Source organism: Cyrtonyx montezumae, unplaced genomic scaffold (assembly GCF_038088225.1).
Source record: "Cyrtonyx montezumae isolate F1298 unplaced genomic scaffold, pur_monq_1.0 scaffold_5, whole genome shotgun sequence".
NCBI lineage: Eukaryota > Metazoa > Chordata > Aves > Galliformes > Odontophoridae > Cyrtonyx > Cyrtonyx montezumae.
Window position 1 is genome coordinate 11,201,452 of NW_027072056.1, and position 24,023 is coordinate 11,225,474.

The 24,023-nt window shown below is 53.0% G+C and overlaps 2 protein-coding genes and 1 long non-coding RNA gene across 3 annotated transcripts in view; 1 reads left to right on the forward strand and 2 right to left on the reverse strand.

Moving 5' to 3' along the window:
* The window catches only part of PLSCR1 (phospholipid scramblase 1), a 431,180-nt gene that overhangs the window by 332,385 nt on the left and 74,772 nt on the right, over positions 1 to 24,023 (reverse strand). The gene's annotated exons all lie outside the window — the stretch shown is intronic.
* Positions 10,826 to 23,674, reverse strand: ZIC4 (Zic family member 4). The gene is made up of 4 exons (XM_065748410.1): positions 23,603 to 23,674; positions 20,720 to 20,804; positions 15,416 to 16,030; positions 10,826 to 11,226 (listed from the first exon to the last, which is right to left on the reverse strand). Exons 1-4 carry the CDS (start codon positions 23,639 to 23,641, stop codon positions 10,826 to 10,828), a joined length of 1,140 nt encoding a protein of 379 aa, XP_065604482.1. The 5' UTR covers positions 23,642 to 23,674.
* On the forward strand, positions 13,210 to 14,453 carry LOC136056080 (uncharacterized). Its single transcript, XR_010622910.1, has 2 exons — positions 13,210 to 13,300; positions 13,661 to 14,453. It is a non-coding gene; the product is annotated as an uncharacterized LOC136056080 (long non-coding RNA).

Below are 24,023 nucleotides of genomic sequence, written 5' to 3' on the forward strand. Positions count from 1 at the left end.
AACGAAAAGGCAAAAAAAAGGCAGGCGCGGCCGCAGGCACGGCTCGGAGGAGCCCACCGATCGCTCAGTCATAAAAGTGTACAATGGAGGGACTTTATTGTCCCTCGTTAAGCGGTTCATAAGTGACCCCGTTTATTTCTGAATAGCCGTGTTTTGATGACTTATAGTATATGCAAAAACAAACTTTCCCGCGGTGTTTTTTTTCTCCGTCATGCTTTTCTTTTCAAACAGCCAGATGATTTTAAAAAGAAAAACACCCAGAAATGATAAATCGCGTCGCATAGCTAATGGCTGGAGGGCGCGTTTACCAATTCATAATCATTTATTCTTGGTGATGTATGACCCTTACTCTTAAATCTCAAAAGCTTCTATTGGAAGGTGTAAATAGCTTTTTCCCCCCTTGCAGTAAACCTTACTGCATTAGCAGTGATTGATCTCCTGTACAATTCGTCCCAGAGTGCTATTTTAGAGGGGGAACACTGGCTTTTGGAGATTAACTGGGGAGTCTGTTACATATTAATGAACCTAGGAGATATACTAACGTTTTGGTAATTTAGTTATTTGTGTCTATAGCTTTCGCCGTTATTTTCTCTTAGACCCCCGCGGTTGTTATACATCGAATTAAAAAGTGGTCCTTCAGCATCATTTTTTCAGTGGCAACTAAACGCCATTTAATGTGAAAAACAAATGTTGACTTGTCTCTTGAAGGAAGTGTGTTTCTTGGCAAGACATCAAAGTGTTTTAAACTGTATTAGAAGGGTTTGTTAGTTTTCTTACCCGGAGCCTACGGTAATGTCAGAAAATAGGCTCCCGATGGAGGCGGCCGTCGGAGGGGGGGAGCGGGCGCTGCGCGGCTCCGCGCAAAGGTGCGCGCTCGGGAGGCGGATTGAACCGCAGCTCAAACGCACGGTTACCCTCTTCGCCGGGATTACAGCCTTGATTAACGTGCTAATGAATGGGGATGTTAAAGAGCCTCCCGGAAACCCGTCTGTGAGAAGGAGGAGTGAGAAACTCCTAGGTTGGGCTTAGCCCACCGAGAGACTAACTTGACTAAAATGCCATTAACCTACTGCTCCTTAGCAGACAGTGGGGCAGAACGCCTCGGAAATGCCTCCGACGGGGCCGGGGCGGCGGCAGGAGGTGGTAGCCCCGCCGGGCTCTGCCCGCACCCCGGAGTGGGGCAGCCGCTCCCCGGCTCCGGGCTGCAGAACCGGGTCGGGAACTGTGGGAACCGGGGGGAGCCCGGCGGGTTTTGTAGGAACGATGCAGGTCCGCTCCCTATTCACTCAGACGTCTCGCGCGGGTTTCTAAATTAGAGTTCATTATCCTCGGAGGTCGCTAAAGCAGGCAGCTCCGCTAAGCATGAATGCGTGCAGACGGCTCGCTACAGCTGGCTTCGCCCCGCTCCGCCTGGTGGGTTCGGGAAGCGGGCGGGGGCTGCGGCTGTCCAGCGGACAGGGACAGGCGGCGGTCCTTCCGCCCTCCACCGCACCATGTGTCGCTGCCACCCGAAAGGCTGAAGCGTGGCCGGCCACCAGCCTGGGGACAGCAGCGAGCGCATCCCGGAGTCAAATGGATCCGTCCCTACCGCTGGAGGGAACGAACGCGTTTTCCCCCCTGCGTCCCGTCCCAGAGTTAAACGTTTGTTTAGGACAAACTAGAGAAGCGACAGCCTTTGCGAGAACCTTGTTGTCCCCTTCTCCTCCTTGTGAATAACAAAGTGATCATAGGCTACTCGGCCAGTTGGCGAGGAAAGAACTTTTGTTTTCTGGGGCGATTTATGTTCTTTATAAATATGTGGTTTGGAAAATAAAAAGAGACTTGAAAACGTTGTTACAATGAAAAAGGACAAATTAGAAGACATTTTCTGTGATCAAAGGAGGAAGAGAAAGCGAGTAGGGGTATTCAAAAAGCTTGACTTATTCACACAACTCCTTTGGAGCCCAGGGGCAACAAGCGTGTCTTACATTGAAAAGGCGGCTCTATTCAGAGTGCAGGTGCGAAGTGGTGTGGCACATTCTGCCACATTATGTAAAGGTTGTTGGAGATTAGTGTTCAGACTTAATAACTAAAGCGCTTGATTTACATTGGAAAAAAGCCTCCTCATCCGTGAAAGCAAAATAATTTAACGCGTGATCATTTCGAGTGCTGCTGATATCCTAATACTTGCATTGTTCTCGGCCAAGTACTAGAGGAGCCCGGATTGATGCTTTTGGGAACCTATCATTTACAGCCACTGAACTCTGCTCAGAACTGGAGGTCCGGAGGGGAGATAAAAGAGGGGCACAAGATAAAAGTTTCACATTGGAAAAAAGAAAACAATATAAATGGGACGGCTCCCCTCCTCCCTGCGTGCAGCCCCGTCCCGGTGCCAGGCTGCACCCAGCTCTGCAGAGCCCAAAATTGGGCTGAGGGCTCAGGAGCTCTCCCACTCCGCCTTCCCTCGTCGGAGCAGAATTGCTTACCTTACTAATTATTCATATTTATGTAAATGTCATTAGTTAATGTAACTTTCTATAAAAAGATAATCAGGCGAGAAAGGAGCATAGGTATTACCTTAAGTGCATTGGCTCTGCTTGTTTCATTCATATGTTAATACACGTGATGCAGTAGTGCCAGGCGTGGGGAGGGGGGAGAGGAGGGGTGAGGAGGAAGGCAAGGGAAAGAAATTAAATAATAATAACAAAGACCACAAAGGCTTGAAGTTTGCATTGCGGGATCAAGGAGCACGATGCCTTCTGATGCGCTGAACAAAGGGGGACCGGCGCCGTCCCCGCTGCTCCGGCTGCCCGGGCATCCCGGCAACTTCCAGCAGCGCTGGGCTGCTGTGCCCCCCCTCGAACCACCTCCGTCCACCCAAATTCTCGTGCCGGACTGAGACCCTCCGCTTCAGAACGACCCACAAAGAAAGTATCTTTACACGGGACACGCAGCAATTACAATTGCAATACCTTTCTGCATCCCTCTTTAGTGTAAGCATTTGGGGGCCATTTCCATAAATTCTCTCCGAGAATAAAAGCTATAATGGGAACAAGGTGAGAAAGCTGTTAACCATTGTTTCAGCAAGAAAAGGTCGTAAGTCAGGCAATTGGTGTCTGACCTGTCAGGATAAGGTATAAAGGCTTTATTCATGCAGTCGCTCACGATTTTCTCAGCTCTCACAAAAGTGTTTTTATGATTCTGTTTTCTTACCTCGTTCCTTAATTAAAAAGCTGAATGATTAGAATAGCACCTGCATAATGTCTGGACGACGCCTGCATACTAATTCGCGAGTCTTTACATCTAGTAATTATAACATAAAATCAGAGATTGAATAAAACAGAAGGATTTTGCCCCTAAAGCCCTGCTAATCCCCTTTTAAAAGAGTCTGCTGAAATAATTCAGAACAGTTTCCGGAAGTTGGATTACCGACTCTTTTTTGACTATTTACAATGAAATGATATTTCACACTTAAAGGAGTCTCTGTATTTCTACAACAGGTTTTTAAAGGTGGCCTGCTTTCCAGACAATAACAATCCAGTGACTCCTTCCTTCTTTTCCTACCGATTTTTCCCCATTCTCCCAGCAAGATCTTCATCTTTATCAGCTATATGTGAGGATTAATCCGTCCTCAGGTAGAGAGAACAAAACCTCCCCCTTGAGCCCTCCCTTTGAGTCCCCTTCCAGGACTTCCAACCCCACCACCCCCTGCCCTGGAGGAGCAGCAGGGCAGCGGCAGAGCAGCCCGGCTCTGCCCGAGTTCCCTGTTTCCCGCAGGAGCAAGGAGCTCCCATTGCTACACTATTGCCCCCCAGGGTAGAGGATAATTTAAGCCAGCAGAGGCTAGTCAAAAGTTGGAGAATAGTAGCTTTTTTTTTTTTTTTTTTGTCTTCCCAATGCTGCTGGGTGGAGAGGGAAGGAGGGAGGGATGGGGGAAGGGGGGAGATGTGCTCGCTTTTGTCTGGCTTCAGGGCGGGCTCAAGCAGGTATCTCGAGGGGCAGCAGAGAGGGGGCAAGGGGTGCCGGCAGCGCAGTCCCGTCGGGGAACGCGCTCGGGACCCCCACCCTCTCCCCGTGCACCCCGGGGTGGCTCTCCACGTCCGCGCATCACCGACACGGCGACCCGGAGAAGGTTTGGCAGCAGTGAGGAACAGATCCTCTGGGTGGCATGGACCAGAGTGTGGGGGGGAAATAAATAGCCGATTCACTGGGCGTCCTGTTAATTTTAGTGAAAAACAAATCAAATAAAAATGAACTAAAACAGGGTATCAGTATTTCGTCGTCGCCCAACGTGCTCCCAGCCGTGGCTGAAGAAGGAGCCCGATGCCCGGAGCATCGGGTCCCGACCCTCTCCCACACGTCGGACAAGGGTGACTCCGTGCTCAGAACACTGTGAGACCCAATTCGGCGTCACAAGGAAACTGCGGAGGTTTTTGTAGGCTGTTGCCATCATTAGGAACACTTCAATCTCTTGTGCTATTTTTTTTTTCCTTACGTGAAAGAGTTATTTTTGCGGTGATTTTGTCCTCCCCCTCCTTCTTTTTCCCCAGAGTAATCGTGAAAAACTCTAAATCGTCCACGAGAAAATGGAGTCAATGTGTCATTCAGCATTAAAAATCTAAGGGTTTTAACTAAAAGCTTTAATTGCTATTCTGCCCCTATTATAACCATGGGAACGCCATGCTCTCTGTTGGGATGTCTGTGATGTTACATATCCCTTTAGCAGGCACTCCCTTGTTTGTTCACTCTTGCTTACTTTCATTTGTATCCCAGGAATATCCTTGCACCAGGAGACACGGGAGAAGACAAAGGGTATAAATAAACTAACATATGGCCCAGAGGTTTTAGTGGAGCTGGAGCCGCTTAGCAGTCATGTGGGCGATGCTGGGGAGTCAGCTTCTCTCCTTCCCCCACATAACCTCCATGCTCCTCTTCCACCTTGTCACGATAAGCCACACGCGTGTCGCGGCTGGCCTGGCCAGACCAGCTGGGTTTCCCTTCGGGCTGCGAAAATCTGCACAGCGAAGTGATGGGGAAGGATGAGCAAGAGAACGTGTCTGTGCCCATACGTGTGTGCCCGGGGACATATGGAAAATCCCGTTTGGGGCGGTGGTCCCCGGGCAGGGGCTCAGCTCCGGGTCACTGTGGGTCCAACCCCTCGGAATGGAGAGGGGAGGGCCGGACAGAACGCTGCACATTCAGGCTGACAACGGGCTCTTTGCAATGTAAACCAGTTCGGGGCTTCTGTCCCAAACTGCTCAGTCCAACTCAGGGTGTCTGACCGTCCCCCCCCGCCACTCCACTTCTCCCGATATCGCGGCGGAAATGGGCTTTAGTTACTGATTCATATTTTTAATCTTCCTTTCCTGAACATACAATGTGCTTTTGTTAAATGAATGGTCTTTAATTAATGCACTTGCACAATGCAGGGGCTTGCACGGGGATCGATGATAGGAAGCAACAGGGGATGGTTCCCTCCAAAATAGTCTGTCAGCATTGAGAAAGAAAAGGCAATGTCTTTAAAGGGCCACTAATAATGCCCACACGTCTCTCACCATGCTGTCTGAGGGGACATTCCTTCCCTTGTTGACAGTCAAGTGCAATAAGTACATGTCTTCGCTCAATCATTAGAGACCATAGAATTGTATTCTTTAATTAGCATGTACTGTTAGCCATCCTTGCTTTTTTGTGCCATTTTTTTTTGTCTTTTACACATCAGCAAAAATGTTTTCCTTTCTTTTTCTTTCATTCCTTTCTTCCTTTAATTCTTTACTTACTTTCATTCGCTCTCTTTCTGTAGTCAAATACATTCTTAGTGACAATACTCGCACCACCCAAAGCCAATTTTTTGTCATCTCTCTGTGTTAGTCAACTTCTATCAAGTTTTCCATTGAAAAAAAAAAAGTTAAAAAAAAGAAAAAGTTAAAAAAAAAATTAAGACAGCGTGCATGCGCACCGCTCCACCCGGGGTTAGGGCTGCTGTGCCCAAAGCTGCATCCATCCAAATGACAGGGCTGGGCTCTGATCAGCCCTGCCAAGGGGACTGTGAGCAAGCCGGGATCTGCAAGGCGTCAAAATCATTCCATGCAATACACAAGGCCTGGAAGGGTTATCTTCATGCCACTTCGGTTGATGAATTCTTCTCCTCTCTTAAATATATATGTATAAATCCTCATAGAATAAGTGGCACTGTGTCAGGAGCTCACTTTGAGGGGAAATTTCTTCAAACAATGTTGCCCCACGCCTCCCTGCCAAGAGAACACTCCCCATGGGACAGAGGCAGGAGCAACGGGGCTGGGGGGCTCTGCCCGGAGCCCCACGCTCATCCGCGGCGGTCGGGGACCTCCCGAGCGCGGAGCATCCCTCCCGGAACCGCGGGGTGCGGGGGAGACAAGAAAGGGACGGGGCTCAATGGGGGAATTCGGGACACCGGGCTCTGCTTTCGCACACGGCACTTCGGGCAATATTTAAAGAGGAATTCATTGGAATTCCCTGCTCAGGAAAAACAAACAAACAAACAAACAAGAAAAAACTATCCCCGAAATGAAGCCAGAGAGGTGGTTTGGTTTTGTTCTTTTAATGGAAATGCCAACCTAAAACGATTAACATTAGGAGAAGATAAAGACCGACAAAAAACACGCCTTATATCGCACACCACACTGACAGTACACTGCTCTGAGAAATGTTTCTCAGCAAATATAGAACCATCAGAAAGACGAATTACAGCGCTCTGGGAACGGCTCGGCATCGCCCTACAACACATATTTTTAAAAGTGCACATTTGCAAAAATAACCATAGAATTGATACGTTTATAAATATTTATTGTAAAAAAATCCAAATATTAAAAATAAATAGTATGTTCAAGCGCACAACAGAAAGTTCCTCCGTTACCAAACACGTGATGAAAGAAAAGACGGATTTGAAGAAGTCAAAAAGAGATACAGCATACCAACATTGCAAATGTTTTTGAGAGCTACATTTTCAGAGGCGTTTCTTCTTTGTACAGTTCACGAGGAATGTGGTAGATTTCCCCATAAATATGACAAGATCCAGAATCAATAATAACAATAATATTAATAATAGTTAATACCCACTCCACCGCAGTTTGACTCGGTTTTTAGTCCGGAAAAGTCCCATTAAATTACGGGGGTTGCTTAGAACGGCGGAATTGGGCTCAGATCACTCTGTAGCAACTAAAACAGAAGTACACCGATGAGTTACAACGTCGAGGAATCCGCTTTACAAACAGAGCATTTAATGATCTCCGATGAGAAACTCTTAAATAAATCTTGATCGGGGAATCGGTACACACGGTGATGTTTATCAAATGAAGATACAAAAGGGATGCGGTTGGGCTATCTTTACACTTACGGACAATAAAACATGGGAGCATATGGAAGCCATCGCTTTGAATGCGTTAACCACTTCGATACATCGCAGTATATACACGCTTAATAGGTATTCGGACTGTTCAAATGATCAAAGACTGTAGTCTGGTGTCTTTGCTGTTGCTTTCATTCTACTGAAAGAACACGTTTGTTGGTCACATACTGGTGGCAACGAGACCCAACGTTTCTGCCTTCTCGCAGGAGCTGCATTCTGTGCAGCATATGTGGAGGAATAATTTATTAGACGGAAAAGTTCAGAGGATAAAATGCCAAAATGGACATCATTTCAACTTTCGAGCAGTAAGGTCATACAGACATCTATGGACATCTGTACGCAGACAGTTTCGCACAGACACAGCCACGTAGATCCAGATGTATGTCTATACACAGGATTCGGTAGTTTGGTATTTTCCGCACCCTCTGGGCCCCCGAAGTTATCTTTAAAAGTTTGATTTTATCTCTTTAGAAACGGTTTAAAGCTAACGGGCAGGGAGAGTTTGACAGAGAGGAGAACAAATCGCTGACAAAGAACCTTTTACGTTTCATCAGCGTTGTTAGGACGACGAGCAGGAATTTCTCAGATAATAACTCCCACTTCAAAGATTTCTCAGCTCAATAGAAATTGGACCATCCTTTTTATTCAACCACAAGGGCTGGCACTAAAGACGACTCAACTGTTTGAATTTTTTTTCACCGTGTTTATTTTTCCCCTATTCACCAGGGTACTTGGATAAAATAAACAACAAGACAATTACTGGAACATGGACTTCTAACTTTCCCGGGCCCATGGCCCAGCGCCCATGGCCTCGGCCGTGCGGGTGTCAAGTTCCCCGCCCCCGGGGGCTGCGGGGGGGGTCCCTCGGGCCGAGCCCTGAGCGGAGCCGCGGGTCGCGGTGACATCCCCGGCGCAGCCCCTCCGTGGGGCGGTCACCAGAGAGGTTCTTCCCGGTACTACCGAGGGGCTGGGGGAGAGGGGAGCTCGGCCAGAGCCCAGAGCCGTCTCTTTTGGGGGATATGGGGTGAGGAGCCCGCTCGGGGTGAGGGTGAAGCCCAGCAGAGCCCAGCCCCGCAGAAGGGCCTTGGGTGGAGGAAGCATGTCCGTAGCGAGGGGCAGATTGAGTGTATTAAGCTAGCATGAAACCAAAGGTCAGTGCAAATGTATCTTAATAGACTGTCTCAAATGGAGTGTGCCTCCTTTGAAGGCCGCTTGCTATTGCTCTCCTCATTACCATAGCGATCCTAACGTGGCATGCTGATGCACCATAAAACTCACACTTTCAACCCCAAAATCAGGCCCTTTGAACAACCCGAGCTTGATTAGACCTTTCTCCTTTTCTTTTCCCCCTTAAAAACCATTTCCTTGCCTTTAGAAACTCGCCCTCAAATCCCAAACGCATTCTCTGATCCCGGCAGAAAGCAGAAACAAAAGTGAGCCGAGGCGGCGGTTCAGGCGGGCCTTTTCTTCCCGACATTCTTATCCATTTTTATTATGATCTGGAACAAGTGCCCTGTTCGCGTGGGTTTTGTTTACCGGAAATTAAATGAAAATGATTTAGTTCGCGTCAAACAAAAATATATACTTGTATACACAAGAAAAAGGGCCCGTTAGACGTAAATATTATGTCCTTAATGAAAAGACTGGACGGGCTCCAGACTTCGCCTTTCACTATTTAAGTATGACTTGCCTATTGCCATAGAAATCCTAACTTACCATGAAGATTCACCGTTGTGAAGAAATACTTCTTTGTGCGAGCTTTCTTTGATGTCTAAGGCATAAGATTCAGGCTTTCAGCTGCGTCTGTCTAGATTACCTTGAGAGCAACGGGGCAGACATCTGTAACAAGCAAATGAAAAATTAAAGGTGATTAGCCTGCACATCCAAACACTTCTGGAAATAGAGAAATAAAGAACTAAACTGAGCTGGGGACAGGATGGACACAGCCCTCTGCCCGCAGCCGGCTCTGGTTCTGCAGTGTGAGTTTGGAGCTGCGTGGCAGAATGGAGCATTCCCCAGAGTGAGCTCCGCACCCATTTCCCCTGCCCAGGGATACACTCATGCACTCTCGCCCTGACACACAGCGAGGAGCGAGGCGCACAAACCCCAGAAGTTGTCGGGTTTGTGCTGGTGAAGCAGAGACCTGCTGCCTTGAGAAGGTGCTACTTCGGCTGCAGCAGGAGGGGCCGGGTTTGCCACTGACCGGCTATCTGTTTTCCTCTCGCTTTTATTTTGACATCTTTAAACACACACGTGTGTACGTGTGTGTGTTCACCGGACACAGCCGCAGCCACCTGGGCAGAGGGGGTGTGCAGGGCACGGGGGAAGCGCTCACAGCCGCCGCTCCGCACTCAGCGAGCCGTGGGAACCCCTTCCAGCAGCCCGTGCTATTTATTTGCCTATACTATCTGCTATTCTTAAACATCATTAAAGTAATTAAAACGGTACCATTCGGCAGTTTCAAGCTACCCCACTGGAGGCTTTTGTGTACTTGTTTTGTTTTTGTTGGTTTTTTTTTCTTCTTCTTCTTTTTTCTCCTTCCTTCTTTATTTCGCCTAGAGGACTGAGCCGTGTATGTTTGTGTAGGGTCTAGCTTTAAGCTCCGGGGCATGCCCCAGCCGCGCTGTGCGAGCACCGGCACCGGGAGCGCTCCGCAGGGCACAGCCGTGCAGCAGCGGCCCCGGTCCCGTTCTGCTGGGGGGCACCGGGCCCCCACCCGCTGCGTGACGTCATTGGCGGCTCTGCCCCCAGCCCCCCTCCTTCCCCCCCCCCTCCCCCAGACAGAGACCGCACCTGGGGGGGGGGGGGTGGGATTTGGGGGAGTCAGCTTCGAAGAAACGGGCAGCCCCACACTGCTTGGACCGCCTGTGTTAGCCACTGGGGGAAACACACAGCTGTAGCTGTAGGTATTGTTACATCCTGCTGCATGGAACGGTGGGAGATTCTTTACAGAAACGTCCATCGAGAGAGTTAATTAACGAAAGAATTTAATTGATCGATTTTGTACAGTTCGGTAACAAATAATTGTTTATATATTTTTTCTTAAAAAAAAAAAAAAAAGCAACACAGCACTCTCACAGAAAGTAGTGGACGAACGGAACACTTCAGCACGAGACACTGTTGACGAGAGAAAACCTGTACAGCTGCGAATCTGCGGGAAACCACTGCGGGTGGGGAGAGGGAAAGGAAAGGGAAGGGAAGGAAAAGGGAAAAAGGAAAGGGAAAGGGAAAAGGAAAAGGAAAGGAAAAAGGAAACAGCTGCAGCAACTCAGCGCGCCTGTGGCCAGGCAGGAGCGAGGCGGTCGGCGGGCGGTGTGCACGGAGGAGGGAGGCAGCTTGGCCCGGCCGAGCGGGAGCAGCGGGGTCCGGCAGAGCGGCTCTGCCTCCCCGGGGCCGAAGCCAAGGCCTGTCCCCTCCTCTCCCGCTGCCCGCAGCCGCGCTCCCTCCGCCCGCCGTGCTCCCTTAGCAGCGGGGCCGGGGCGGTGGGGCGGCGGGGCGCGGGGGCTGCGGGGCTGCGGGGCGGCCCTGACACACGTACCATTCGCTCAGGTTGGCGGCGGGCGGTGCGGGCGCGGTGGGCTCGGCGTGGGAACACGAGGCGGGGTGCTCCCGGCCGGAGTCCGAGGAGGGGGACACCAAGGAGGGCGTGGAGGACTCGTAGCCGGAGCTGGGAGGAGGGGATTTGCAGTGCACTTTCATGTGTTTTCTCAGGGAGCTGGGGTGAGTGTAGGACTTGTCGCAGCCTCTCACTTTGCAGTTGTAGGGCTTGTCGCTGGTGTGGACGTGCGAGTGCTTCTTTCTGTCGCTGCTGTTGGCGAAGCGTCTGTCGCAGCCCTCGAATTCACATTTGAACGGCTTCTCCCCTGCGGGTGGCAAAGGGAGAGTACAGCCGTTAGTACCGGGCCCGCCAGGCAGTCCCCGCACCCCGACCCTGTTTTGTCCCCTACCATCTCCGGCCCTGCACGGCTCCCCTGGGGCGGCTCCGCTCGGGCCCCGCCCGCCCCGGCCCTTCCCCGCCGCGCTCCCCTCTTGCCCACCCGGTCCCGCAGCGGGAGCTCTCGGCCCGGCCGGCCAGGGGCTGCTCTTCCCGCCCCTGCCCTTGGTGTCAACGTGGGGTTTTGTGCACAAGACAAAGCCCCCAGATAAGGAAAACTTAGAGGCCAAGTGTTCATTCCGGGTAAACAATGCTCGCTGTCCCTGAGGACCGCGGTGTCCTGCGGAAAGACCGGGCAGTGATTTATCCCTGGGAGCGTTTTTTACGTTAAATACATTTCTCACACTCCCGGAGGTGCACGTGGAAATATTATTCGTCACCTCTCCAGATCACATCCCGTGCACTTCTTTCTCGCACTGATTACAGTCCTGCGGAAGATCTGCGTCCCTTCTCCTCTCCCCACTCTCCAGTTGCTGACACCTTATGGCAAAGCACAAAATCTTTCTAAAAGACAACGATGGTGTGGGCGAAACTAGAGGGATTCCTCAGGAGAAGGAGTAGGCCGGGGCATGTCTGCCTAGGGTAGCACTCTCTTTTCATTTGAACCATTCAGTTATGGAAGGAGTCGCAATCGGGATTAATTTGTCGGATAACATGATAAGGGACGTTAAGCAGAATAGAAATATAATTGTGTTGCCAAAGTCACGCGTAAGTTGGGATAGTGCGAACCGGGCACGGTGCAAGATATAGAGGCAGCTTTCCAGGGAACGTGTCACGGAGAGCTTCGGGCTGAAATGACGACTGCGTTATTGTCACTGACAATGGCACTCTGCAAACCGAGCTTGGCAAGGAGCGCTCAGGTCCCGCAGCATCCGGGTGGGAAAATAACCTCACCTCCTAAAAGCCAAAAAGTATCGGGGCGCGGGGGACGCCACGAGATGTGCAGCCGAACCCTAATCGTCAAGTACAAACAAAGCCCCTGTGCTCCCATCATGGCGTGTGTGGTGGAAGGGATCCGAAACGTTTGTCAAAGCTCCGAGCTTTGGGTTTTTAATTTGTTGGCTGCTTTTATCCCCTCGCGGATCGTCACGATCGAATTTCGGAGAGGCGCAGCCCACCTCTAGCTGGCTGTGAGCACGGGCACATAAAGGAAAGCATTCCAAATATTTCACATGAATGCACTTTATGCAAGGTGGGTGGGAAAAGGCTCATGGCTCTGCGCTTCGAGCGTGTCCCTTCCTCCGGAATACCCACTGACGGTCTCCGCTAACATTTGCACAGAGGATTGGTAAACACCTGGCATCGGGGAGAAGGGGGAGAGGTTAAAAATAAGGTCTCGGAGAAATTGATGCGGGTCTGTAACCGAATGCCGTCGGTATACAGCGGTGCATATGCACGCACGCATATAATCTAATTACAGCTTCACGTAAGGCAACAATTTGACCTTCAGCATCTACGTTGAGACAACAAATCAAGGATATTAGTGTAGTACAAGCAAGCAGTAAGTTAGGAGGCCCCAGGGAAAGCCATCCTCATAAGCACTCCGGTTGTGCAACGTGAGTTACAATCAGGTAAAGGCGGCTGCGGCGCGTTCAGCTTCCTCCACAGTTGAAAAACGTTAAACTTCGCTTAACCCCGTGAGAGAGGCGCCGAGAAGCCCTCGTGCAGACAGAGAGCAGCGGGGAGAGGGCAGCGCTTCCGCAGCTGCCCGGGTTGCATTCTCGTGAACGCCTCGGTAAAGAGGAGCCGGCCGAGCTGTATTCCTTTCCCGAGAGCGGGTTTTCTTACGTGGGAACCCCACCCGCAAGAAAGAGGACACGGTGCGGTCCTCCCAGGGCGGCCCGGGCACAGAGGTGCGGCGATGCGGACGCGCGGAGAGTTCTCCGAGCGATGGAGAAACGCAGGACCCAACCCGCCATGTTACCCCCCCACTTGTAGCTGCGCAAAACCGTTCTCTGCTCGGAAATTGTGGCATAATCCCCCGTCTCCGGGAGTGGATTAAGGTATTTACCAACTTCTCCGGGGGGCGGGGGGGCCGGAGGCGGCGGCCTCGGGCTGCGGGCGGGGGAGCGGGGCGGCGGGCAGCACCCCACGGCCCGCAGAGGGCCCCGGGGAGGCAGCGCCGGGAGCCTGCCCGGCCCCCCCACCCCCACCCCGGGGCTCACGGGAACCTCGGTCGGGCCTGGGGAACCGAACCCCGGCAGAGAGCCCTCCCCGGCCCCGGAGAGAGCGGCGGTCATTAATATTTGAGGAGGCAATAATTTTCCTGTTGAATCTAGAACTGTCTTCATGAATAATTTGTAGCTAGTTCTATTAGGGTTTCAGAAACATTTCGCTTTTGACAACTTCTGGGTGTTTAATAGAAACGGTGGAACCATAAAGGCCCCGCAGGAGTTTTCACAATACAGCAATTAATCACCGGGAACGTTAAAGTGAAAAGTACAGACGCGCGGAATTATGTTTAATAAACGCACAGCTCCGATCGCGGCTCTGCCCTGAACCTGCCTCGCCGATGTAGGTCACTTTCCCCAAGAATTTAACCATTTTCTGCTTGAGAGACTTCAAACAGTGAGGCCGTTAAAGAGCAGTAAAAGTTTGTTTACTTAAGAAAAACGCCGTCATTAGGGGATGAGCTCCGCCGGGCGAAGGCTGTACCTGTTCCGATCCGGCTGCAAGCTGCGTGACCGGGGGCCGCTCCTTTCTTCTCGCAAAGGGGCCGAGTAAGAAGAGAGGAACCCAGCTCCGCTTTGCCCCCCACCCCCCACCCCCGCCCAGATGAGCTACTCACAGAGCGATGGAAAAATAATTAGGTGACGAGTGATGCTCGCTGTAAAACCTCCGCGCTATGCTTAGGCGATACGATACGAAATTAGGATAGATGTCATGCACGTCGGGTTGTATCGTAAAAACGCGGCTCCTCGAAGGTTGGGCCGCAGCGAGCGTGGGGGAAGGGGACTTTTAGGAACTGGAGGGCGAAAAAAATCGTTTGGCTGTAAGCAGATCTTACAATAGGATTATGGAGTTTCCCTCGCAGTGCATAAGGCAGTACAGGAGGGGGTGGGGATGGAAAACCCGACACTGGAACAGATTAAATGTTCCAAAAAGGGCTTATTTCTTATCGTCCTCAGGAAAAAAAAAAAAAGAAAAAAAAAAGAACCCCAGCTCTACAGACTACAAACACCGGCTGCTAAACTAATTAATACAACTTCACAAGCTGCTCCTGGAAGTGTGAAAACTTTCTACGTGTCATTTCATTAATTATAAATGCTTTCCTGGCCGGAAGAGTTCAAAGAGTTTTGCGAGATCGTCCACCGAGTGACTTTATTTCTGTTAGCCAGAACCAACAGACGCTCCCGACACATGTCCCAATTTCGCTTCACAGGTCTGTAAATGAGATCTCAAACCGTACAGGCCGAAACAATACCGGGGGTTCTTCTCTTTTTTCCCTCCCGAGATTCAGAACTTGCAGCTCCCCGTATCTGCGAGCGCACGGAGTCCGTGGATGGCAATGCTCATTAAATATGTCAGTGTTATTCAGATCAAACATTTGAAACTCCCTCTGCCCAAAACAAAACTGTTGAACGAAAAGGTCGCAGCTGTGTTATTCTCACAACGTTAGACCAGCAGCATCTCAGCGACATCACTCAAAACTGACTAGACAAGTTGTAAGTCCTATTGTTCACTTTTAATTTGGGAGCTTGCACAATGATTTCATTTTTTTCCCTAACTACATTGAACTGCCAACAGAGAAAAAAAAAAAAAAAAGGAAAAAGAAAAAAAGAAAAATCCACGCCCGTGTGAAGCAGCAGCAATAGCTCTACCACTCGGTATGGTCACATCTCTCCCCGCACAAACCTCACAGCCGCACAACCAGAAAAAAAGAAAAAAAAAAAACATGGACGAGAATTCTGAGATTTGTTCTCGCTCACCTTTCCCCCCCTCGTCCATTTTCTCCCCCTCCCTCCAAGCGGTACAAAAGCAAACAAATTTGAAAATTTATTTTCCAGAAGGACTTGGCGTGCATTCAACAACAACGCAAAGGACACATTCAAAACAAAATAAAGCAAAATAGTATGCTGAATAATACAGAGAGAGTAAAGAGAGCTTTCCATACTGACCTGTGTGAGTTCTTTTGTGTATTTTGAGATTCTCTGATCTGGCAAACACTTTGCCACAGCCTGGGAAAGGGCAGGGGAAAGGTTTTTCACCTGTGTGGACTCGGATGTGATTTACGAGTTTGTATTTGGCCTTGAAAGGTTTCCCTTCTCGCGGGCACTCTTCCCAGAAACATATGTGATTGGACTGCTCGGGTCCTCCAACGTGCTCCACGGTGACATGAGTCACCAGCTCGTGCATCGTGCTGAAAGTTTTCGAGCATAATTTTTTGGGAGTCTGCTCCAACTCAATCCACTTACAGATGAGTTCCTGTTTGATGGGCTGCCGCATGTAGCGGAAGAAGGCCCCCGGGCCGTGGTGCGGAGCCAGGTTCACGTTCAGGTTCATGCCACCGTAGCTATGAAGCGAAGAAGCAGCAAAAGGCTCTGTCCTGGAGGCTGGCACTGGAGTGAAATGTTCAGCCTTGGCGTACATTTCTCCAGGTAACCCCAGCCTTATCTGTCCGTTTAGATGGCCACCTGGAGCTGCATGGGGCGGCTGCTCATGGAGTCCAGCGAACAGCGCGGGATTCCCGGCTTCCGAGGGGCGGTGGTGCCCGCGGTGTCCGGGGCAGCTACCTGTTGTCGAGACAAACAGTCCGTGGTGAGATCGGGCAGCGGGGTGCTGCTCGCTCAGCCCGGGCATGGCCGGGTCCCTGACAGCAGCTGTGTGGGACACGGGGCAGGGGGCCGCCGCCGGGCCGAACGCTGCTGTGTGACCGGAGAACGGCTGGGCCGGGCCCGCCGGGCGCGGGCGGTGGGGCTGAGGGGCAGGGCCGAGCTTTAGGGCCGCGAGGTGATGCTGAGGAGAAGGATGAGGATGGTGGCGGTGCCCCATGTGTTGGTGCGGCCCGAGGCGGGACCCGGCGGCGGGGGAGTGCGCTGCGAGGCCCGGGCAGCGTGGCACGGGCTGCGGGGGGTGGCGGGGATGGGGGCGTAAAGCTTCCACCGGGTCAACGAATCTCAGCGCCGCGTTCCGCCCGCAGAGAGCAGCGGGGTCCATCACTGGGATCCCCGGAGCACCCACGCTCTTTAGCTGTTAACGCTAAAAAGCCATCTGACGGCGGAGGGGAGAGAGAGCCGGAGGAGGTCGGGGGGGGGGGGGGGGGTTGGGAGGGGGGGAATAAATAAAAAGCGAAGAAAAAGGGGGGGAAAAACTTTTTTTTTTCCTCTTTCTCCCCCCAAAAGTTTCCCGTCCCGCCGGAGCGGCGGCGGGGCGCACGGTGCCAGCGGGTGGGCTGCACGGGGGTGGCGGGTGCTCGCTTTTGGCGGCGGCTGCGGCCGGGGAGGTCCCCGCACGGCCCGACCTCCGCGGGGCCCCGCAGACCCGCGCGACCGCGGGACGGGACCGCGCCGCCTCCGGGGGCTGCCGCGCACGGCCCCGCGGCCAAACAATCGCCGCGCTCTCCCATTGGCCGCCGCCGCCGTGACGTCACCGCTGACAGGTCCCGCCGCCGAACCGAAGGTTATCGTTCTGCGCGGGCGGGGGGGACTGCGGTGAGCTGCGTACTGCGCATGCGCCGCTGACAGCGTTCTCCCCCCCCCCCCCCCCTCCCCTTCACAGCCCGCCGCTCTCCCTCAGCCCTGCCCAGGGCCGGGGCCATGGCGGGAGAGTGCCCACGGTCCTGCCGCCGGGCCCGGCCTTCGGTGCGGGTGAACAAAGCCCCGAGGGGCAGGGGGAACCCCGGTGAGAGAGCCCTGGCGGCTCCCCGCGGCCTCCTCCTTTGTTTGGGTCCCCGGCACTTGCCGTGGGGCTGTGCCGTGTCCCCGTGCTCGGGGCCGTACCGCGGCTCTCACGCGCACAAAGGACTCTCGAAACGGTCCCGCTCCCCTCCCTGAGGAAGTTTGGGCGTTGTCTGGCCATTGGCTGCCCGGGCAATGCGAGAAATCGTGGTGTTTGGGCTGAGTCTGAGTGCTTAACCCAGAAGAGGGAGTCTCTCCCTTCCCGTATCTCTCTGATGCTCTCGGGTAGATCCCCATCCTCGGTTTGATGGAAAACATTGCAACGCGTCCTTAACGCCTCCGTTCTGTGCTTCTCACCTGGAGGGATGAGCACTCCCGAGGGGCGCGGGCTGCCAGCTGTGGGAGCCCGGTTAGGCTCCGGGCACTGAGGCCTGACGGGTTTAGATAAGCTCGGGGTGCAGAAGGAAGCTCCCACTTCACTGTTCAAAGGGGGCTGGGAACTTAACAAAGTCCGTGGAGCATGGGAAAAGACACAAGAAGTACAACTGCCTACAGCACCACCAGATTTGGGGTGCTACTACAGAGAGGACTCTGCCAATGACCAAAGTAAAGCAGACAGTTCCCTAAGCCCGGCTCCCACTGCTCAGTACCTGCCTTGCTGTCACTTTCCCATGGCTGCTCTCTCTCATGCCGGATGAAGCTCCCAGTACAGATTTCCACGCTTCCACACAAGTTTATCAGTATCGGCTTTACAGTAAGTGGCGAAGTATGAAAATGCTCGGCATGGTCAGGACAGCTGCTCTCAGAACAGAAGGTACTAGCCAATGAGTGGGAACGGTGGGATGTAAACATGAGACACCCAGAATCACACAGGACACGTTCTTGGCACAGCCTAGCACACTGCCTGGCTGCAGTTTTGGCTCTCGCCCTATTTCCCTCGTAACACAAAGGTGATGTTATGGTCACCGGCTGTAGGTACCTCCTCGTGTACATCTTTCTGAGTGGGGGTATGACGAAAAGGGGCAAATGATGCAGTCATCTCTCCATCCTTACAGAACCTGTTGACGCAGGCATTTTACAGCACGTGCCTCATCGTATCTTAACTTCCAGCTACTAGCTCTAGGAAATGGTTTTGGCGGTCCTATTCATGAGCATCTCAATAGGAGAGCTCATAGAGACAAACGTTAGGAAGTACGAATCTGTTACTTACAAATGGACCGAGAGTGTGAATTCCAAACAAAGCCGCTTTCCTTAACCTCTCGAAAACCCTCCACCTCTACATACTTGTTATCCACCAATTCTGACACCTCTCGGTCAGGAGAGAATACATCTGGAACAGTTTATCTATTGAAGATGTTCTAACCGGGTTTTGCCCTGCGTTCACTTTTAGATACTGCAGTACTTTTTGTTTGGACATCGATGCCTCTCGGCTCGCACTCTGCTCCCAGTCCCGCTCCCAACAGCGAATAAGCCCCGACTCCGGCGTCCTGGGGGGCGGGCGGGGTCCCTGGTGCCGGCAGAGTAGGGCAGTGGGGCCGGAGCTTGGCCGTGCTCGCGGGATGCTTGGGATCCCGAGCGCCGTTAGGCGGCCCTTTGGCTGCTGCTTCGAGGGGTTAGAGAGGTCTCCTGCTCTTGGCAGCGCTGTGAGCCGTGTGTGACCAGATGAGCTCGGCAAATGCTCAACTGTGTCAACATCAGCCCGTGCATGGCCAAGGATTTATTATTATTGTTATTATTTCCTTTCCACCCACCTGGCTACGGTATGGGCATCCCCAACTGGACTCCCTCTGGGAATGCTGAGCTGGATGAACCTGAGCATTTCCAGGCAGAAGGCAGCAATGCTCAAGCAGCAAAACAGAAACGCTCAGTTCAAACTGAGCAGGGCATCAGGGCAGGTTCAGTGCTAGGACAATGAGACCTGTAGGGTAGACCTTAGGATAGAATGAAGCACAGAGGAACCTCGGTGCTCTCTTGGTGGCAGAGCCGGGGGGCAATCAACACGTTCCCCGGACAGCTTTGTGCTCGGTACAACTTTCCTAGCAGCTGTGAACATATACGCAGCCCCAAGTCCCCAAGCCTGCCTATGCTGGATGTCTGCTCCAGAGAGCTGACAGACAGGCTGTGTGGCGGTGCACCCGGGTTTTCCCCTCTAAGATGACTCCGGGGCACCCTTCTGCTTTCCCTGGCCCTAGGGCTACCGCTCTCCCCCACCCTACGGCCTCTGCCCGCGGTCCGGGCTGTGGGGCTGAGTCGGGCGGGCAGCTGCGACACGAAGCCCCCGACCCTGTCTGCACCGCATCCTGCAGGACCAGCCCCGCACCGCACAGCCCCGGGGATGGGCCCGTCCGGCTTTACAGAGCTACCACGATTTTGGTGTGAATCTTCCCACGCAGCAAGGCACTTCTCCCTGTCGCTACCTTTCTGTGTAGGCGATAGGCAAAGCCCCAGGAAACCGGGACTTCTCGCGATGTGCTCTTTGAATTGGGGCCAAATGCTGCTCCCCCCTAGAGCAGTGCTCAGTGCTAGGAGAGGTCCTGCCCCGGGCTCTGACCTCCGGCCCCTCGGCCGTGCTCTCCCTCCCCTGAGCACAGTTCCCTGCCCGATGAGTCGGCCAGAATTCCTCCGAGCTGGACGGTGAGGGAATGCCCTGAAATCCCCATACAGCAGCTTCAAGGAGTTGCCTTTTAGGCTTCAACTCCCGGACGGGAGGAAAGGATTGATCTGAAAATCCTAATATTTCCTCAGAGAAAGAAAAAAATAATAATAACGAAGAGAAACAGAGGGGACTGAGCAGTGCTCCTGTGCGATCCCACAGCCATCAGCCTCGCGATGGGCCAGGAGGGTGTGCGGGCAGTGGCTGAGCCGGGAAAGGCATCGCTGCTCGGAGGGTATGGCTCGGGGGAGCCTGCCGATACCCTCAGCATCTCCTCGCAGAGAGGGGCACCAAGCGGCTGGGGATCGCATTCTTCCTTTGTTTCCGTTTCCTCGCCCCATTCCCATACATGGGGACTTCTTTATTTCAGGGAATTCAGCCATCAGACGAGCAAGGACTTGTGCCTAGGTTTGTCTCTCACTTTTTGTGACCTAGAGCTACCCTAGGACAAGCAAATCATATGCTTATTTTAAATAGAATATTTCATTCAGCACCTCAAGATTAAGGTATTCCTGTCAGATAAGCTGTCAGTCACTAACTACTTAGACACCACGTTGTAGAAGCCTAGTAGCCCTGGTAAAGATGATACATATCATGTAAACCCCATCAACAAGATCAAAGTCTTCTTCTTTAATAGGATCCAATACATGTCAAACCTCATTCCAATCAAATCGTCCGTAAATGAATTCAAGATGAATATGTCATAGAATAATGTGACAGTGCAATCACATGGGGTCAGGGGTTGTTGTTTCAATGAGAGAGTCGTCAAATATTAATTCTAGAACCTCCAAATGAATAGGCATTCAGCGGGATTAGGCAGCTGCTGGTGGGGCGTTGTGTCGCTGATTTGTGTTTATGCAAGTACGTTAAACACTAAGCTGAAAAAAAATATTGTCTCCTTTGAAGTGAAAAATAGACATATTTTAACTTACTTGACTTTTCCAGGATGTTTCTGTAAAGTCGTTTTCTTTTCCTCATTACAAGGGGAGTCTTGTGCCTCATTTCCCGACTTTGTTCCTGTTAGGGAAGAGGGGTGGAAAGTTAAGAGCATAACCATTTGTGTGTGATATGAAATGAGTATGGCTATGCACGACTAGGGCATCGTGGAGGCAAAAAGGAGAAAAGGAAAAAAAGCGCCAAGAGAAACAAACCCCGGGAGTTAACAGCGAGGGGTGGGGGAGAGGAGCTTTCTCCGAGGGGAAACTGGAGGCTGTCTCCCCAGCAAAGCATCACATGTTTTATGGAGTCATGAAGTTTCCATGGCTGATGAAGGGAAAAAAAAATTATGAAAGGGCATCTTTTCAACTTCTCCTTTGATCTGACATTCACCTTCTGGCAGACTGTTGTGAGGCGGGTTTCTATCAACTCGACTATATTGTTTACAGATCCTTCCTTCCCGAAATTAAATTTCGGGCTCTCCGCGAGCCTCCAACGCAAGTTGTTGTCTCAGCAAGGATTAGCATTGTAACACCCTGGCACTTCTCCCTGCCTATAATTTTCAGCTTGCTCTTTGCACTCTGCGAGGCAGAGCACTGCCACTGCTGCAGGCAGAACTTGGCGCATCTCTTTGAGCGGCAGCAGTAGCCCCGAGTGCAGATCTGGGCTTTGATACGATGTCCGAGGCCGAATTCTTACAGACACCTTTGAAATTCTCAAGTATTTTACAGTACAGAAAAGCAGAGGAGAATCTTTTTTTTTTTTTTTATCCTCTGGAAGGAGATTATTATTACTACTGCTGTTGCTATTATTATTATTGAGACTCCAGGGCTGCGAAATAAAAATCTATACTAAGCCAAATAATTGATGATATTAATTATGAAACTTCGTCAGCCTATCACAGGCATACTCCATCACAAATAATTTGATGCCTTCAACCTTTTCACTGCTGTGATGGAAATTACTGCCGAAATAAAAAGGACCAGAGGAAACCCTCAGGAATTATTTTACCAGTCAATTTCCATTCAGGCTCTCACGTTTATAGAGCCAGAGCAGCAAGCACTGCCCTACTGGCGAGAGTTCTGCAGGAGTGGTGCCGTATGGGGTAGGATGGGGGAGCTGGGAGTGCTCAGCTCCAGAGCGTTCTCCGAAACTTGTTGAAACTGGACAAAATAAATAAATAAATAGAATTTTGCTGCTTTTAATATTTCAAATGGTTACCAGATGACAAAACCGAAGGCAGAACAGTTGAGGAACTGAGTAAATATTGGCTACAACTCTGGGGCGACCTCGCAGCCTCTCCGATCAAACGGCGCCACTGTCGGAGTGGGGAGCGGGATGCTCCACCGTCCGCGTAGGGCGGCCCTGTCCCGCTGCCGGCCGAACCCTGGGGGTCTGCTGCGGGGTCCCAGACCCCACCGGGGCCCTCGTTGGTGCCGAGGGGCTCGAGGCTCCCTCGGGCCAGCCGCGGGTGGAATCCGGCCGCTCTTCCCTAAAGCACAGGGAGAGGTGCACAGCCGTCCGTGGAACAGCGTGGGGCCGGGAGCTGTCTCTGTCCGCAGCCCCCACGGGAGCTCTGGTGTCCGGGTTCGGCGGCACTGCCCCCGGATGCGGCAGTCCGGCCGGTTACAGGTACCCTGTTCTGCCTTCGGGAAGACTGGGAACGAGTCGGTGCAGCCAGAAAGTTCCTCGGCACCAGGTGGAGAAAGCCCCGAGCCCTGCAGTCGGGCTCCCCAAGCGGGGACGGCTGCGCAGCTCGAACCCGGCCGAGCTGCCCGGGGCTGGGGGCCGTGCCTGGCAAAGCAGCCGCAGGACTCGGAGCTCCCGGTGCCCTGGGCCGGCACACGGAGCCAGGCTCGGGTCATAGGTCACTCTCAGCTGCAGTGTGGGAGCCTCTCCCCTTTCCCGGGCGGCTCCGAGGATGGGGTCCCGCCCCCCCGAGGGCGCCGCTCGGCGCTGGCGGCAGCACCCAGCTCCTTGGCAGCTCCCCCGGCCCTGCCCCGGGGAGTGGGATGTGGGTGGGGGTGGAGGGGGCCGGCCGGGCTCCGTCCCTCCTGCAGCCGCCTATAAAGAAGGGCGTGCTGAGCCGGAGTGCCGTCTCCTCCGGCACGGCCCCATGGCATCGGGCGCCGCGCTGGGCGAGGCGCTGGGCGGGGAGCGCATCCTTGGGACGCTGTACCGCGGGTCTCACCATTGTCAGCGGTTCTTACCCTCTGCTCGATACCCCCGGCTACCTACGCGGCCGCGGGATCGAGCTGGCTCCGCCGTTGCCCCTTCCCACCGAACTGCCGCCGTTCCGCCCTGGGCCACCCCCGCCCCGGTCCGCACATCCCAGTCACACTCCGCCTCGAGGAGTGCCACCCAGCCCGCCCCTCAGGGTCCGGGGTGTGGGCGCGGGGACGGCAGTGAGTGTCGGTGCCCCCCTCGACGGCACCCCGGGGCTTCTCTCGCCGTGCGCCCGCCCCACACGCCGAAGTGCTGCCGGGAGCCGACCCCACGTGGGTTCGGGGACGCCGGGGCTCTGCCTCCAGGCCCCACGGGGCTCCTACCCTTCTCTCCCGGGGTGGCTGAGCCTCCTCCTGCCGGGACCCCCGAGGACAGGGAGCTGTCGCCCAAGTCTTGGGGAAGGCGGTGGGGACAGCCACCCAAGGCACCCCCTCCTCCCCGGCACTTACCCCTTCGACCTGTTGAAGGTTTCCCCTCATATCTGAACTGGCAAAAATTAAGGGGGGTGGGGGGGTGATGGGGGGGGGGGTGTAAGGGGGGTGGGGTGTGACTGGGGAAAGGGGGAAGGGAAAAGAAAGAAAGAAAGAATGAAAGAAGAAAACAATACTCCCCCCCCCCCCCCCCCCCCCTTCCCTCCCCCCGTAAGAACCCACCACCTCTTTGGCGCTTCCATCGAGGCGGTCATCCTTCATTTCTTCTTTTCTTGCTTTCTGGAAGCAGTTAGGGAATGTATGATGAAGCAGAAATGAGCCGTCAGGATGATATTTTAATGGCTTATATGTCACGTTGGTGCATGTGGCTTTGAACTGGAGCAGCTTTCGTTTCCTGCAGAGAGCGCGCCGCAAATCCCACTTGATAACTTCTACAACCCACAACATTTTTTTTTTCTTACATTCACTCTTACACCGCATATTTAGATAGGCTTCCTAAAAATACCCTCCCGTCAGCCTTCCCGAGCGCTTTGTGCGGACCTGGCGCGGTCACTGGTCCCCCCGAACTTGGAGGCAGCCTCACCCCGCGCTGCCCAACTTTCAGGTTTCCCTGATGCCATCACCCTGAAGATTTCCCCATTAC

What these genes read in the sequence shown, in the direction of transcription:
- ZIC4 (XM_065748410.1), bottom strand. Translation starts at nt 23,641, where the DNA reads ATGAAGGATGACCGCCTCGATGGAAGCGCCAAAGAGGTG. An exon ending in AAACATCCTGGAAAAGTCAA is followed by an intron (nt 16,031 to 20,719) that starts GTAAGTTAAAAT and finishes TCTCGACAACAG; the next exon opens with GTAGCTGCCCCGGACACCGC. An exon ending in ACACAAAAGAACTCACACAG is followed by an intron (nt 11,227 to 15,415) that starts GTCAGTATGGAA and finishes TGCCACCCGCAG; the next exon opens with GGGAGAAGCCGTTCAAATGT.